Raw genomic sequence first — 17846 nt, 5'->3', positions numbered from 1 at the left:
AAAGGTTTAAATATGGAGATAAGAGGTTTCTGCCCGACAGCGACGATATTCTGATGTACACCTCTATACTACAGTCATGTTCATTCCTTCATCTTTTTGCCATGCAGTTGCTTCAGTTTAAAGAGGACAACGCAGAACGCAGTGGATTTGGTTCAGCAACCAAAGACCTGGATGAGGCTCTAGAAAGGACTAAGGCTAACATTGACTGGGTAGCCACGAACAAAGCCCAGGTCCTGAAATGGTTCACTGACGAGGCTGCATAACTCATTCATTAACCCATTAAGACCTGAGGCCGATTCTACAAAATGTCAGTTGACAGTTTTTTGGTTCAGTGGTTCTCAAACTTGTTCATGTCAAGGACCCCCAAAATGATATGTATTTGGCCGCGGACCCTCATCTCAAAATATTTCCTTCCAGGGACCCCCAGAAGCAAAGATTTGAGTTACAAATGTTCGCTTTAAAATATATATATTGAAAGATTAGCAGAAATTGTCACGATTTTTCAAAAATAGCCAAAGATCTGCTATTTTTGAATAGCCAAAGATCTGCTATTTTTGAATAGTCAAAGATCTAAAATGACACAGGTGCGTTCCAGGTCTTAATGGGTCAATACAAAACACCCACATACTACCTTGTCTGTAAATATGACTGTCTGAAATACAATTTAACATGTAAAGCAAAAATACATTTGTATTGCATTTTATTTAAAGATAAACCAGACGTTTTATTTTCTTTTTTTTAATGTGACGTGTTTGAAGTTGGAGGCTTTTAAAGAAATGTATTTTAAACATTTGAAAGTATTTTATGGATAAAGTTTGATAATGGTTGTTGTCATGTAATGTTGCCATTTGACAATCAAACAATGGAAAAAACTGGCCAGCATCACAACAAACAACTTAACGTTCAAAATCTGTCTGTACATAGATGACATATTATTTCTATATGATACAAATCAATCACTCAATGAAGTTATCAAATTCATCAATGCCTATGGCTTGCTAACCTTTGTGACTGATTGGAATAAATCAACTAATAAATCGACTGTTTTAGCACTGTGTCAGCATGGTTGGAAGGCTACACCTCACAATCGCCCCTTCTCCCTCACCACAGGCAATATCACATATAGGTATAAAAAATATCTCCAAGAGTCAAGAAGACTGTCGGATTCCATCTCATCTCAACTTCTCAGTGGATGGCTTGACATAACATTTTGCTGATCAAAATTTGGTAATTGAACCAAGCAGGAGAAAACATCTCAACTTTTATAAGCATTTCATCAGTTGTACATCTTTCTCCATCACACCCCAAAACAAAGTGCACCATTTTTAGCTACTGCCTTCATAATTGTAGGAAGAGGAAGATAAACATTTGTGGGGCGTCCATTTTTTCCAAGTAAGCTCAACAGCTTTACCTGTCAGGTGTTTAGTTTAGTTCAAGGGTTCCCAAACATTTCAGGCCGCGACCCCCCAAAATAATCATATTTGAACTGGGGACCCCCCACCATGACAAGCACTTGGAATTGTAGGCATTACATTTAGTTTGACTCGGTTCCACATATAAATATTGCGAAAATAGCCGAACTACAAGCTCACAGCGCCTCGCAGTGCGAGGCGCTGTGAGCTTGCAGATCGACTATTTTCACAAAATTTGCCTCTTCCTTACGCAATATTTGACAATTTGGCCAATTTAGTATTAAAAGGTCTTAAAAGTCCTTAAATTGTCACTTTAGAAATGTGCAGATACCCTGTATACACTTATACTGTTGGTTTGTTTACTGTTGAGTGAGAAAACAATGTTGCACATTAAGCTAATCAACTGGGAACCCCCCCAAAATAATTTGGGGTACCTCTTCCTCTGTCTCTTCAATATTCCTTCCTTTATACAATTTTCCACCTGTTTGTCACTTATCACTTTGCCTCGTCACGATTCCATCATAACCGTGGATGCCGCACTTCCTTCCGGCCACCTCACAACCATAGGTCAGGGCTTCCTGTAAACTTCCCCCTTCAGAAAAAGCGAGAGGAGGTCGGGTATTATTAATGTTTCTTCCATAATCCAAGTTAAATCTCTAAGCCCATGTACTATACTGTATGTATGTGTGTGTTGGATGGCTTGCCCTCTCTATCATATAGACCAGGGGGGTCTTCAACGTTTTTCAGGCCAAGGACCCCTTAGCTGAGACTGAGAGAGATGAAGCAGGAACCCCCCCCCCCCCACTACATATTGTATAAAATGTTGTTGCAGATTAAATATTTTCATAGATTTCATAGATAGACGTGTTTGACAGCACTGTCATTGTGTAGTGTTTTCAGACAACCGCTTAAACCCTCAATACGTAGAAAACTTGGTCTGCTTTTTTCCCCCTCGCACCAAACCTCTTTGCCGAAAATAGCCGACCTACAAGCGCTGCGAGGCGTTATGAGCTTGTAGATCTGCTATTTTTGGCTAATGTTCCCCTCAGAGTATGGATGCTAGGTGGTCCAAGTGGTTAATGTAAAAAAAAGAAAGAAAAAAGTTTCGTATCACGAAGGAATTGGCGGCCCCCAGTAGTAACTCTGTGGACCCCCTAGGGCTCCGGAACCCCCCGTTGAAGACCCCTAATATAGTCCAAGCAGGTGAATCCAGGCAAACCCTTTCAGAAAGAGTGAATCAGAAACTCTTTCCAGCCCCACTAGAATGAATATCTCACCATTAGACAGAGTATAGATGACTGCGGCGTTGAAGGTGTCCCCTGCTCCCAGTGTGTCGACCAGCGCTTCAGGGGGAAAGGCGTCCGAGTGGACGACCGAGCCGTCAGGACCCATGGCGTCAGCACCTTTCTCTGCCCAGGCACAAATCAGAATGGCCCTACAGGCACCAGGATGTATCAGAATCAGACTTTATTGTCACATCACAGGGTTTACAGGTGTAAAACAGTGGGTGAAATTCGTTTTTGTGCATCGTCTTTGTTATATCCATAAGAGAAAGGGGGGAAGAAGAAGAAGGCGGGGCAAGGGGTCAATAAAAACAACTTAAAAACAACAAGTTGTTGCGATGCGACGCGTTGTGAGCTTGTAGATCTGCTATCCTTATTACTTCTAAAGTTTTTTTTACATGTATTTTTTTATGGAATAAAAAAAAAGAATTAAATAAGAAATTGAAAATCTTTTGAAATATATATATATATTTTAAATAAGAAGTGAAAAAAGGGATGTTTACTTGCGAGTCGCGACCCATAAAAATGGGTCCGCCCACCCGGGAGCGAAACACCTGGAAAAGAGAGAGTCCAGTTGAGAAGCACTCACCCTTTCTTCACCCTGCCGTGGAGGCCCCTGACCGCCGCCTCGGCCGAGTGGAACCCAAAGTGCACGGCCACGTCCTTACTCACAAACACCTGGTTACGGGAGAAAAAAGAGAATTGAATGCAATAAAAAAGGATAGTGGAGGGCATTTACATCAGGCATTGTGACATACCATATTCACTAAGTATGCTGTGAATATGAATTTATAATCATTACATTATTAAGTGTTTGGAACAATTTACAGTAAGCAAGGTAAATACGAGGTAATACATCAAAAGCATAGAAATAGTAATCTAGGATCACAGTCTAAACAGTATAATATATATTTGAATCTGTACATTGAAACTATACAAACTATAGGATGCCATCCTACAAAGTATTAGCCTGATTATCAGACTGAAGCTGCGTGGAGCTTCAGTCTGAAATTGGCTCCAGTGTTGGTGATTACAAGGGGGAGGGGATTAGAAATTCCCTAAACCAATCCTAAGGGATCCCCACGCCCACCTCCGCCTCTCATTGGGCAATGCATTTTGTACCGGAGAAGTCCTAGGTTCACATTTACAAGTCCAGACCAAGAGGCAGTCCACTCAGAGAGTGGGAGGGGTCTATGGTATGGAACCAGGCTAACAAAGTATAGGATGCCAGGTTCATTTGTTGACCTGGGGTGACTTGGATGGATATTGTTTTGTTTTTGTCGCATTCCTAATAATTTGATGATCAGTGGACCGGTAGGCCTAGGCAGCGGTTCCGGTAGGAGACACAAAGGAGACTCTTTGTGTCTCCTACCTGAACCACTGCCGGTCATCAAATAATTGGCTTAGAAATTAAACAAAAACAAAAAAATATCAATGAATTCAAGTCTCCATGGGGTGACTAATCGATAGGAAAAAAAGTCATTTTGGGAGTTAACTATCCCTTTAAATTACATTTTAGCCTTTGCATAAGCCTGCAAGATCATCAAGGCTAGGGCAAGTGCTACGGGCTAACATGGAGTCTGAAAAGGTGAGTCTTCAGATTACGGCGGAAGATTAGGAGTGAGTCTGCAGTTCTAACTGCAATAGGGATTTTGCATACCAAGTGTGTCAATAATTGCTGTGAATACGAATGTATGTTTTTAATCAACATTATTAAGTGTTTGCAACAGTGAGTGTGGTTGAGAGGACTCGTACCACGTCTCCGTGGGGAAACAGCTGATACAGAGGCTCTCTCGTCTTCTCTATCTCCACAGAAATAGTGATTTTGTGTTGCTGTGGCAATGAGTTATTATACAGCGCCACCTGCTGGATCATCTGCACCTGCTCCTCTGCATTACGGCCCTGAGAACATACAGTTCGGATCATAAAATGGTTATTAAATGTTTTATTTCGCACAAAAACAAGCTTTCTCTGGCCGTATGACGGACCTTAACACCAACACATGGAATGAGTTATAAAAGACCTGAATGAATAGCCTGGTTCCAGACGAATCTGCCTTTGCAAAATTGCATCGCACTTTAGCCCTCGGCAGATTAGGTCTGGCCCCCCTCCATAGAGATTCCATTTCTCTCCCTCCGCAGTTGTGCGGAACCAACCAGGGCCCAGTATCCAAATGTGGGCGGGCTTATCACCATATTTGGAGCAATGACGTACAAGGAAGCACTGCTCTGATTGGTTCGTGAACAAGGAAGCACTGCTCTGATTGGTTTAGATCTAACCAATAGAGTCCGTTTGGATCTTTTTGTAACCGCCCCTTGGAAAAAAATCTATCGTTGATAGGGACCAGAATAATATCCACGCAGTGTGTCGTGTGATATTGTCTGGCCACGCGAGGCTACTGAATGAACCCTTGGTCACCCTACAGTATGTCTCCTTTGATTGATTGATTGAATACTTTATTAGTCAGAAATGTAAAACAGCACAAGGTACACTCAGACATTTAGGCTAAAAGGATAACACAAACAAGTCCTGGGGTCTTCTTGTGGTCCAATGTATTCAACATAGCATAAAGAATAACACACTAATGCATGTCATCAACAAATACAGAACACTCTAAAACACTGAACAAAGGAGAAAAGAGGAAAAGGGAAAAACGTCAGCTGTGAATGACACCTCCTTTCTAATGGGAAATGGCATTGTTTATTCTTGTGAACACATAACAAAGAGCACGCACATTCAGAAAAAGAGCACACAAGGGAGTAGGCTACTTGAATCTTCTAGTACAGTGGTTTTCAATCTTTTTCATGCCAAGGACCCCTACATTGATATACATCTGAAAATGTTTTGTGCCAGGGTCCCCCGAAGTAAAAGATTTGAGTTAAAATGTATGTAATGTATAAGATTTTTCAAAAATAGCAGATCTACAAGCTCATAGCACGGCACTCTGTGCCGCGCTATGAGCTTGTATATCTGCTATTTTTGAATAGCCAAAACTAAGTGGTTAAAATGATTCTGACGCTATGTTAACACATTTTGCTGGGGACCCCCTGGTACTCCCGCAAGGACCACTGGTGGTCCCCGGACCACTGGTTGAAAACAACTGTTCTAGTACTATCTGAAGGTTTGGGCTATTACTCTGTCAAAATGAAACACCAGTACCATCTTCAGCACTGAAATCCTTATTTGTACAGCTATCAATCCAGGTACTGCATATACTTTGTTCAGGGCTGGATTAAGAGCAAAGATGCCCTGGGGCTACACCTAATCAAAGGGACCCCTCAAATTGACCACAGAATATTTTCAGAGGCTCTCTCTCATGTCTGGCAATTCTAAGTGGAAAAACTAAGTAGCTCAGTTCAGCCATAAAATGTTCCAGACAATCAAGATGATGCTTCAGGAGCACAGCATGGAGGTGTAATGAAATTGGCTGTTGAGCTCAACAACCTTTTGTCAAAATTGAGGACTGTAACGTTAATCTGATTTAGTTAGGTATGATTAATTAGTAATACATTGTTTTGTGGAAACAAAGGCTATTTCTACTAACCTGATACAAAGGACAACATCAAGGCAAAATGTACAGGAAACCATGGCACAAGATAAAGAGGCTATATAGTGATATGCACATAAACACAAAACACACATGCACACATACACACAATTTACAGTAGTCTAGAATAATAACCAGTAACTGATAGAGTTTTGTAGATAGTTAAGTACAGTAGGTGTGCACTGAAGTCAATCTCCAATCTATTAATTCCAGGAATCTGTGTTAATAGACACACACACACAAGCACGCGAGTGCACACGCACACACGCATGCGTGTCCGTATTTACCCAAATAATATGGAGATGCCTGACGCAGTGTTGATTTTGACACCACATTTTGATTTAGTGTTAGTCATAGTCTTTTGAATAAAATTCCATTTAGTTTTAGTCATATTTTAGTCATCTGAAATGTTTTGGTTTTTGTCTAGTTTTAGTCGACTAAATATCATGAGATTTTAGTCGACTAAATATCATGAGATTTTAGTCGACTAAATATCATGAGATTTTAGTCGACTAAATCTACAGTTGATTTAGTCGACTAAAATGTATTTTGGCGGTGCCTTGATTTTACACTTGGTTGCATGCTGAAAATAGCAGATCTACAAGCTCACAACGCGTCGCAGTTTTACTGGATCCACTAGTCCCTCACTAACATTTTAGTCTAGTTTTTATTTGTTGACGAAACTGTCAATATATTTAGTCTTAGTTTTAGTCATCATAGTTAGTTTTTATTTGTCTTTTATTTAGTTTTCGTCAGCGAAAAAAGGTAGTCGACCAACATTTCTCGTCACTGTTTTACTCGACGAAATCAACACTGGCCTGACGTCACAGTACTGACATAGTGCTGTTGACTGATGTCATACAGTGTCCTCCAAGTACTCTTATAACAGCACTGCGATAAGTACTCCAACAAAGGGTAGTGCACTAGAATTTTGGAGACATTCAAAATGTCACAACATGAGGTCAGAACTGTGTCTGACCACAGATGATGTCGGAGCTGTGATGTTACCGGCAACATAAAAGAAGGGGGCGGAGAGTTCACTTCAACAATTTGCAGAGTGCTGGTTTGATATTGTTTAAGTGGATCCTAAGAGAATCATAGAGACAGATCGTTTAGATTGATATATTGCATAATTGACTCAACGACTCACATTGTTTAAACATGCAGATTTTTGTGAAGACCCTGACTGGCAAGACCATCACCCTGGAGGTTGAGCCAAGTGACAACATTGAGAATGTCAAGGCCAAAATCCAGGACAAAGAAGACATTCCCCCTGATCAGCAGAGGCTGATCTTTGCTGGCAAGCAACTGGAAGATGGACGCACCCTGTCTGACTACAACATCCAGAAGGAGTCCACCCTCCACCTTGTGCTGCGCCTTAGGGGAGGAATGCAGATCTTCGTCAAGACCCTGACTGGCAAGACCATCACCCTGGAGGTTGAGCCAAGTGACAACATTGAGAATGTCAAGGCCAAAATCCAGGACAAGGAAGGCATTCCCCCTGATCAGCAGAGGCTGATCTTTGCTGGCAAGCAACTGGAAGATGGACGCACCCTGTCTGACTACAACATCCAGAAGGAGTCCACCCTCCACCTTGTGCTGCGTCTGAGGGGAGGGCAGTAAATGATTCTATAACCCTAAATGTGTCAATATTGTTCTATTGGCGCTCCCCTAGAGTTAGTGTCGAAGTGTCCTTGAGCAAGACGCTGAACCCCTAATTGCTCCCGATGAGCAGGTTGGTGCCTTGCATGGTTTCCTCCGCCATCGGTGTATGATTGTGTGTGTGAATGCGTTAATGGCACAATCAATGTAAAGCGCTTTGGATAAAAGCGCTATATAAATGCACCATTTACCATTTATTGGATATGGCTTACAAAGATTTAAAATAGCTGAGGCCTGGGAAAAGATGTCAGGACCAACCTGACAATTAATCAATTACATGAACTAAATTGGGAGAAAATTAATAAAATGAAATCTCCATGTGATTCGGAGAAGATTCCCATGGCCAACAGCGCAGTGGGTATTGGCCCCCCAAACAATCTAGAAAAAATATTTAAAAAAAGGGCAGGTCGGATGGCTCACCAAAATAAGAGCGCATACCATGATGACAAACAGTTATCTTTGGTTGTCTTTGAACTTCTAAACCGGAGTCAGCTGCGTTAAGGACTACATATTTATGGTACTATGCACTCTAACTCGGTGGCCCACCTAGGTGTCCAACTAAAAACATTTTTTGCATTTCAAAATCCCAAAAATTCAAAATCCATCCACTAAATTGCAGTCTGGTCAATTGGCGTTGAGGAGTGAATCAAAGTTTCCCGGTCTAGTGGTGATATTTTATTTTCTGCCCAAAAAGTGTTTTTTACACAAAAGGCTGCAGTTCTGAGAGGCTTCCCACTGCACTGCGGAGAGAAGACTTTCAACACACAAAACAATCTTTGTTTCAGTGAGGAGCAAATTTATATTCTTTTTTTCCCTTTTTTTAACTACAGTTTAGACATCGGTATGTCACATCATACATAAAAAAAAACTTGGACAACTCACTAACGCTATGGACCAGAGCTAAATAAACAAAATTGTTAATAGGCCGAGCACCAGTAGAAAATACACAGGGGGTACAATTACACAAAAACTTGATGATGTAAAACAACTAAACTTTTTTTTTTCTTTCTCATGTGCAACTTGTTGGATTCAAAGAGATGAAGAAATACTTTCTGAAAGTACTTTCTGGATTTCATTTCCGTATGATTCCTCTTATGTTTATTCTTGTGAAGATATAACACGGAAGAGCACGCACATCCACTCCCAAGGAAAGACAAAAGAAAAACGTGAAGGTTTCCTGTGCACCTCAAAAGATAAGTGTTTTACTGTTGTTGGCCATCCAGAGTTGCCCAGTAGAAACTACTCACCTCCCAGTGAATCCATTTGTACTGACTGAGATCCACCTTGGAGAAATCTGCTGCTGACACATCTGGTAGGTTCCTGGTGGGGGGAGACATTTTCAATGTAAAAAAAAAATAGCAGGTGTACAAGCTTGCAGCACGGCACAAAGTGACAGGCTGTGAGCTTGTAGATCTGCTATTTTTGAATAGCCAAAGTATAAAATATGGTTAAAGTAGTTAAAATGATTTTGACACTGTATTAACTAATTATGCTGGGGACCCCCTGGAACAATTTTCAATTACAATTTAGGCATCTAGCAGATACTCTTAATCCAGAGCGATTTACAGTAAGCAAGGTAAATACGAGGTAATACATCAAATGCATAGAAATAGTCATCTAGGATCATAGGTAAACTAAGAACCTATCATCAGTCTAAACAGTATAATATTTTTAAAAAGAAATCTGTACATTGAAACTATACACACACTATAATATGTCAGGTCTACAAACAAACCTGTATCTGGGGGTCCCCGGACCCCACTTTGAGAACCACTGAATTACAGGATGTCAGCGCTTCACACTGATCATGGTTGACATTTTTCCTGATTTTCAACCAAAAATATGATTCAATGATTCATTGTCCAACCAAACCAAAAAGAATAGTATAACTTAATGGGATGGAATATACAGTAACAGAAGAGAACAGAATGCAACACAACAGGACAAAGAGAAGCCAAAGTGAACAACACAAGAAGAACTGAACAGAACGGAAAAAACATGCTGCTTTGTATTAATTACTGTACAACTTCCTTAAACCATGAACCCCAAAACAATCAGATAGACATGGGGAGTCTGCTTTGATTACACATCGCCACACCTCATGATTCTTAGTGCTGCACTGATTTATTTTCATGTTTCTGGCATTACTGGCAGACAGACAATTTGTCATGAAGGAACTGTGGCAATAAAACAAATTATGTATTTTTGACCAGTGCTGAATCTGCTACCACATCAATGTTAATGTAATGGCCATTATGGTGGTATATCATTAGACATGCAGTGATCATCAGTTGGATCAATTGAAAGTGATCAGTAGAATTACTCCCACACCACTACAGAGGGACTGCTACTGTGTTGGGTAATGGGTACTAGCTAGTCTGTTTCTGCACCTACACTGTCTTTGGCTGCCCTAGGCCTGCTATAATGTTGGTCAGTCAATCCACTCTCTTCGCCAGAGTTTAAGCTTCGAGAGAGCATGTTGGTTGCCAGCATGCAACTAAAATGCTATTTTGGCTAACTACACTAAACCTATCTACTAGTAATTAGTAACTAACTAAGTGTTTATGCTAGCCCTCATATTAACTAGGGAAAGCTCTGCAAAAGACTCCGTGTCCTTCTCTCTCTGATTTCTCCCATACTGATGATGAGAGGACAGGAGGAGGGGTTGTCGCTGATACTGATAGCTCCAATGTGAGCGAGCAGTTTATTGGATGACAGAAATGTTTCCTCTTCTCAAGCCATGCAGAGACCCGTCAGCCTGGTGGGGAGAAATGTCCTCCTCCTCTGGATCTGCCTAATCTGTGTGTTTGAGGACTGAGGAGTGGTGTGTAAAAAAGAAAATCACAATCCTCAGTCATGAGCTTTTGGATAAGGGTAAAGCCTTCACCGCTATTAAGGTTTACCTGACAGCCATATCAGCCTGTCATGTGGTATTTGCAGACATGACCCAGGGTCTGCCAAGTATCTAAGTGCCTGGTCCCGTCGTGGGATTTGTCCTTAGTGCTGGATGCACTTTTCCAGCCACCATTTGAACCTCTGGATCAACTGGATATGAAGGTGTTATCTTTTGAAACAGTGCTACTGCTCGTCTTCATTTCGGCAAAGCGGCTCAGTGGTAGTCATGGACACTCTCAGTGTTCTCAGAGTGTAGACAGTTTGCACAGGGTAGTCTAAAGTGACGATTAAATGAAAAAAACCTTTAAAATAAAATAACAAACTCAAAATATTTAATGAAAAGGTATAAAACACTGGTTGAAATTAAACCAAAGCTGCGAACACTAATATTGTGCACGTTTTAAAACGTTAACGTCATTGCTTTCATGACTATAATTTGGGAACGTTATTGCTTTTGTACGTGTTTAGATTAGAGCATGTGCTTATTGTAATTGGAGTATTTTTTAACTAGGTAGATATATAGAAAGGCCTAACCGAAAACCTGCATACAATGCAACGGTTTCATGTTTTAATAATTGATACATTGTTTTTTTTGTATTGTCCCTGTCAAATAAACATATCGTCTCTGTCGGGTGGAAACCTCATTATGTCCAAAACAGTTACTTTTCAGGCAAAATATAGCAGAAGTAGCAGATCTACAAGTTGGCAGATCTGGTTCTTATGAAACTGTCTGATACTGTGACGCTGTAGTATGATCAAGTAGGGCATTCATTTACGAAAAAACACAAAAATGTGTTATGGCGAGATAAGAGGTTTCTGCCCGACAGCAACGATATACATTTAAAAAATCTAATTATCCCCAAACCCCCCTCTGTAGTGTGTATTTCCTTGAATTTGAAGGCTTTCAACCCTCCTCACTTTAATCTGGCCATGCCAGGCTACCTCCTCACCACCAGTGGTGACTCCGCCTAGTGGAGAGCATTGTACATGTACTGTATATTGGATCCAAATCCTCAGGAAGTCTGATCAGTCGTTTGTTTCATGGGCAAAGCCTCCTAATAGCAAAAGCAATGTCTCTCCTACTGGATTGTATAACTCAAAGTCCACTGCCAATAAAACGTACATCGTAGCGCGTGGGTGGAGCAGTGGTAAAGTAGCTGCCCACCACCACAGAAGTCGTGGGTTCAAATCCACCGTGGTGCATCCGGCTTTGTCGAGCGTCTACTAGAACACAATTGGCCCGTGTTCGGGGGAGGGAAGTCGGGGCGGGGAGATAATTGGCACTGCACATAATCCTACGAGCTGATGCGGCACCTGTCAGCAGGGAGTGTTGGGCGGGGGGAGTAGCACGAAAACTCTATGTCCTCCCGGTGTGGGCTCCTCACTGGTAGGTTAGTCAGTAGGATACATCAGCAGTGACAACACAGATTTGTGTGTGGGGAGGAATCAATTGGCTAATTGACTAATTGGGGAGATAAATGGGTAAAAAGTAAAAAATATATATAAATAAAACTTACATCGTTGGCCAGGGAATCAAACATGTGACCTTTCAGCAACAGGACTGTCTTTCTGACTTTCTCTCTCCCTCATTTCTCTGCAGTGGTTCAGCTCTCTCCATTAGACCCCAACATGAAATCATCATGTAATGCTCCATGATGATCGTGACGTTTATGGAGCCATTCCACACCAGGATCAAACAGTATTTATACATAGTTGTGTGTGTTTTAACTGCCATTGAGTGCCATATGGGTGGGGTTTACCCCATAGTTTATCATTTTGTTTCCTCTCCATGTACACAATTGGTTTAAAATTTTTATCATTTAGTCAAGCCAAATCTCATTTTAGATGTTAGGAAAAAAAGTGATTTTCACTTACCTATGGCTTTCCTACAGTATAACTTAATGTTTTGCAAAATGTGTGTATCTCACCCCCAGAGGCAATACACTGCACTTTTAAAACAAAGCACAAGTATTTGTAAAGTACTATTTGACGCCAGGTCTGATCCAGTGTTGCCAGGTCTGCTTCTTGGGCTTGTTTTTCCTGTAAAGTCGCTTGTAAATATTGGTAGTTGCGGGTTGCTTTTTGGGGGGAGGGCTTGTTTCTGAAGTGTACTTGCTTATTTGGGCATCCTTCCTAATGTTGTTTAAACCAGTGTTTCTCAAACATTGTCATGTCAAGGACAAACATTGTCACCCTAACCCCCCCAAATTAATATATTTTTGTCTGCGGACCCCACATCTAAAGATATTTTGTGCCAGGGATCCCCAAAAAGATTGGTGTTGTTAAAATAAATTCTAAACATTAAACAAATTTAAAGATTCTTTCAAGATTCTTTTTGAAAATAGCAGATCTACAAACTCACAGAGCTTGTAGATCGGCTATTTTCAAATAAATGATTTACGTAATAGGGCTCAAGTGGTAAAACTGGTCGCTTCTTTTGGGCTTGTTTTCATAGACATGGTCGCTTGTTTCACTCGCAAACTCTGGCAACACTGGTCTGATCCCTTCATCCCATCGGCTCTGTCTGTCTTACATGTCAGAGAGCAGGACGGTACGTGAGCCGGTGGTGGGACACACCACGCAACAGGCACAGGGGGTCTCGCCCACCTGCTGCCAGGCCACGGCAGAGATGTCCACCCCTCGCCTGGAGAAATCCCCAACAATGAAACTATAGCAAGACAGGCAAAGAGAAGAAAAAAAAGAGCAAGAGACAAGATTGAAAGAGTGGAAGAATGTAAAAGGAGAGGAAGGAATTGAGCTGTTCATCAGATCTGAGTTCTCGTGCATAAAGCAGCACATGGATCCGTTGTGTAAGAGATGTCGGTATAATAAAACATATTGTCACTGTCGGGTGGAAACCATGTCCAAAACTGTTACTTTTCAGGATTCAAATTCAAAAGTAGCAGATCTACAAGCGCAGCGTTTCGAGTTTGCGGATCTGCTACTTTTGATGCTTTTGTGTGATGCTGCAGTGTGATCAAGTAGGGCGTTAATTTACGAAAAAACACAGAAAGTTAGAATATGGAGATAAGAGCGTTCTGCCCGACAGCAACGATATCCTTATAAAACAATGAATAAAACCTCATTATCATCAGGAGCATTTCAATGATGATGATGATGATGATGATGGAGATTGTACAGATTCCAAACAGTACTTATCCCAAGCCAGCAGGGGAAGGAAGAGGAGGTGAAGTAAGAAGGTTATCGCTGGGAGACAGAAGTATAAGAACACCATTTACCTAGAAAGGGACCAAGTGTGTTAGTATGGCTCCATCTAGAGGGCACGGTGGGGACCACCACAACACCAGTGGAGCAGAATAACCAAGGACTAATAGCTGGAACAACTCAAGATTTTAAAACATGCAAAAAAAGGACACACGTTAGCACGAGCACAAATGAAGAACGAAAGAACACATGACCTGCACCCCTTGCACATTTGGATTTCTACACACACACACAAAACACAGACCTGTTCATGTGTAGGATAGTACGACTGCCTGTGGTGACGTTGCTGATAACGACGGATGCTGGGAAGGAGCACTGAGCATGCTCAGACAGGAGAGAGATGTCGATGTCGTACTTCTGGAAGTCATTGAGAACAAAGCTACACGAACACACAACAACCACATCAGACAGACAGACAGACAGACAGACAGACAGACAGACAGACACAGAGAGAATAGGGACAGGGAGAGACGGAGGAGAGAGGAAAGGACAGAACATCAGAAGGAAAAAGAAAGACAGAAACAAGGGCAGAAGAGAGTAAAGAAACCGTAGCAAGGTAGAAAGAGGGAGACATTGGAGTAGAGAAAACACAATGATACAGAAAGCGGGTAAATAAATATTGAAGACATCAGATCTCCACCACGATCCTTCAGGAAATGTTCAAAAGAAGAGATAAGATAGGTTGGAGTGAACACTGTGAGACTGTGGCTGCTTGGAGAGAAGTGGAATAATGATCAATCATTATAATCTCCTGAGTGTCCAAAGTCATATCAAATCAAAATGAATATCAGAATCAATATGGAGATATATGTACATCCATCAACCTGTAAGGGTCACCTCAACGCTATAGTCTCGCGAGCCAGACTGTTGCCTCCCACAATTTTCAAACGCTTGCGTCATACAGGCTGGAGCACGGAAGCTTGGCAAATGATCAAGCGATGAAGCGGATGTGACGCCTCCTCGCCACTTCCGTTTCGTCTTTACAGTCGTGCAAATTTATCTGAATATAAAGCAAAATCATCAAAGCATATATAGCTTGCTGCATAGCGGAAATTATTCTTTTTTATGTAAAGATATTTTAAGATATATTTTCATGAACAGAAATGACGAACAAATGACAGCTTCCCGTCTCGGATTTCGGGAGGTGTAGTTCCAGACTACTACTGTATATAGCATTCAGAGATTGTGGAATAGTTGTCTGGCTACGCGAGACTACCTCAACACTAACAGGCAATGTAGGATATTGGCCGTGGGGATTAGTCACCACTGTCAGAAGATGTGTACAGTATGTATATAGCCTACTGTATAAACTGTCACATGAAATTTCAAATGCGATGTTGTGATGCTGATTTAGAACTATATTCTGTGGACCTGCAGGACAGAGTCCAGAGAAAATGTCTCTATGGAGACATGTTATCTTATCATGGGGAGATTAAGAGGACAGCTGATAATAGTAATAATGTGTAGCCTAGCTATATTCGTAATGTGTTGGACTGATTAAAATAACAAAGCAGATTATTAGGCCAACCTTTTCCAATGTGACTGTGAGTTAGTAGTAGGGTTGGGATCATTTTGGATTTTAACGATTCCCTCTTACCGGTCCGCTTCCAAATGGACCCTTACAGGTCTGTAACTCTGAGAGTGTACAAATGGAACCAAATGGACCTGTACGGGTCCACTTGGTTCCATTTCTACACTCTCAGAGTTATGGTGACCATTGGAAATTTAAAAGTTTGAGAACCGCCGGCATTGTAATTGTATAGCAGACGTGAAGTCCACCACATTCCAGCTCTGACAGTGCAGGGGTTGACACTAACGGTTGCCCGACTGCCCGTGGCAAGTAAATAAAAAGTTCGGGCAGGTGGAGTTTGCTTTCAGGTTTCCCCGACGGGCAAGTTCGTTTGAGTGGGGAGTTCCGTCTTTTGTTCGCTATAAACACAACACAAGATGTCTGTGGAATTTAAAATAAGTCATATTGTATAGCTATTGAGAAATTTGGCACAAATATTGATGTATGTCCATATCTTACAGCCCCAGAATTAGCAATTAAAGAAATAAAATCAAATAAAAACATGTTAAAATGAACGGTAATTCCAATTTTACCTATCACGATTGACTTTTCGGGCAAGTGGGCATGACCTTTGGGCAAGCAAGAACATGACCTGTACTTGCCCGATGGGCAAGTGCCTGTGTGACCTTACTGTCAACCAGTGCAGTGTGATAAAAACCGGTTCCGGTTCCTCAATGTTGGATCTGGTTCCTCGCCGGTTCCGGACCCTATACTACCAACCCTAGTTAGTAGTATTTAATTGCTGTTTAACCTATACTCACTCTGCCACAGGCCCGGGAGCTAGGGACCCCATGAACGCGCACGGAGCCCCGAGAAGCGACAGCACGGTGCAGGAGTTGGACGCGTTCCCACCTCGCTGCCAGCGCTGGGATGAACACCTATAGAGCAGCAACACATATGAATGAATGCCAGGGATTTATTACTGAATGAACCACTACAATGGCAGTGTAAATCCTAACCACACAAGGCCAGCTGGACAGTATTGTACACTGAAACTGCTGACATACTGAATTTTGTGGAGACTATTAAATTACTTTTATGTCTTTTGACATGAACTATAGACATTTCCCCACATGAAATAACAGTTATGCCAGTTTATCTGAGCTCTATTTCAGTATTTTCATAGCCATAATAACTAATAATGAGGTCTTGTTTTCCCAAGACAGTGCAGTAGGTAATGGTATAGGCTATTACTATGGCTATTACTCACAACAAATAGCTGTGCCACAGCGACCTCTAGAGTCACAGAATTCAGTAGGTCAACAATTTCGGTATACACCTGTGTTCATGATTTATCAAGTTTGTCGTTGTCAGTGGTAGTGGTAATGCAGTCAGGAAACAGTCAGTGCACAAAACTAAGCATAAAGATCCTGCGGAGTGGCTTTCACGAAGGGCCATGCAATGCATAGCATCGCCTTTGCAAAAATGAATAAAAATAATCAAATAAAACAGTCCCTATTATAACAGTTCATCACATTCCGAGTCGTTGCCATACTAATTGTTGCTCATGCAGTTCATTGACTGACGGTTACAGATGCAACCAGTGAAGCAGCTGTTGTTTCAACAGCACATTATTACATTATTATTATGATTATTATTTAGTCGTCCAAACAGACCTGCTGTCCGTGTCCTCTTCCGGGTATCTGTCCACCACGTTAATGATGTCCAGACACACCAGACCGATGCTGAGGATCTTCTTGTCGCCCATGTTCTCTGTGTTGTACGACACTGACACTGGACATCCGAATTCTTTGGACTTTGGACAAGAGACCTGTCATTATCTGTGTCTTTAGCATAGCAAGGGTTCGGCTTTGTTGTACGGAAATGACCGAGCTCACCCGAAGGTATCCCTGATCCATGACTGTCAGTCATGAATGAACTTCAACATAGTGTTTGCACTTGCTTTCTTTTTGGCCCGTACATCTACATAAACGTTCATATTTCAAACATAAAGTGCTTACCCCATGACCACGGATGTTAGAATTTTGTACGGGCCCTCAGAAGTACCTGTATCTCCGGTATTGTTCAATGCAAATTATTTTAATCCGATTGGTGGCCATTTTCTCCATATTTTCAACTTCGTGGCCCTATCGGTTGGGAGGTGTATTGCACTCTGAACCAACCAACTAAGTATATTTTCTCAAGTACAGTACTTTAGTAAAATGTTGAGGTATTATTTAGGCTGCAATTATTTCCAATATTTTCCATACCTTTACTTCTACTCCACTACATCAGAGGCAAATCATTTTGCA

General features: G+C 41.5%; 2 protein-coding genes across 2 annotated transcripts in view; one reads left to right on the top strand and one right to left on the bottom strand.

Annotated features, from left to right (window-relative positions):
• Positions 1 to 269, top strand: part of LOC308083051 (aminopeptidase N-like) — a 53199-nt gene extending 52930 nt beyond the window's left edge. The window contains exon 20 of the mRNA XM_080425172.1: positions 108 to 269. Coding sequence (XP_080281298.1) covers positions 108 to 263 — 156 coding nt within the window. The 3' untranslated portion in view covers positions 264 to 269. The remainder of the gene's footprint in view (positions 1 to 107) is intronic.
• Positions 270 to 1644: 1375 nt separating this feature from the next.
• On the bottom strand, positions 1645 to 17391 carry khk (ketohexokinase). Its single transcript, XM_080424501.1, has 8 exons — positions 17211 to 17391; positions 16356 to 16472; positions 14269 to 14403; positions 9152 to 9224; positions 4451 to 4597; positions 3285 to 3373; positions 2690 to 2847; positions 1645 to 2004 (listed from the first exon to the last, which is right to left on the bottom strand). The coding sequence occupies exons 1-8, from the start codon at positions 17300 to 17302 to the stop codon at positions 1901 to 1903; spliced, it is 915 nt and encodes a 304-aa protein (XP_080280627.1). The 5' UTR covers positions 17303 to 17391; the 3' UTR covers positions 1645 to 1900.
• Between the last annotated feature and the right edge of the window lie 455 nt (positions 17392 to 17846).

The sequence above is a fragment of the Gymnoscopelus braueri genome, assembly GCF_963280865.1.
Source record: "Gymnoscopelus braueri genome assembly, chromosome: 1".
Classification (NCBI taxonomy): Eukaryota; Metazoa; Chordata; class Actinopteri; order Myctophiformes; family Myctophidae; genus Gymnoscopelus; species Gymnoscopelus braueri.
Note: the sequence above shows the minus strand (reverse complement) of the source record. Positions and strands in the feature narration are given on the sequence as shown.

Excerpts from the sequence above, each read along its gene's own strand:
- khk (XM_080424501.1), bottom strand. The coding sequence starts at position 17,302 with ATGGGCGACAAGAAGATCCTCAGCATCGGTCTGGTGTGTCTGGACATC. Across the intron at positions 14,404-16,355 it reads GCTCCCGGGCCTGTGGCAGA|CTTTGTTCTCAATGACTTCC; the intron begins GTGAGTATAGGT and ends GTGTTCGTGTAG. Across the intron at positions 2,848-3,284 it reads CACGGCAGGGTGAAGAAAGG|GGCCATTCTGATTTGTGCCT; the intron begins GTGAGTGCTTCT and ends TGGTGCCTGTAG.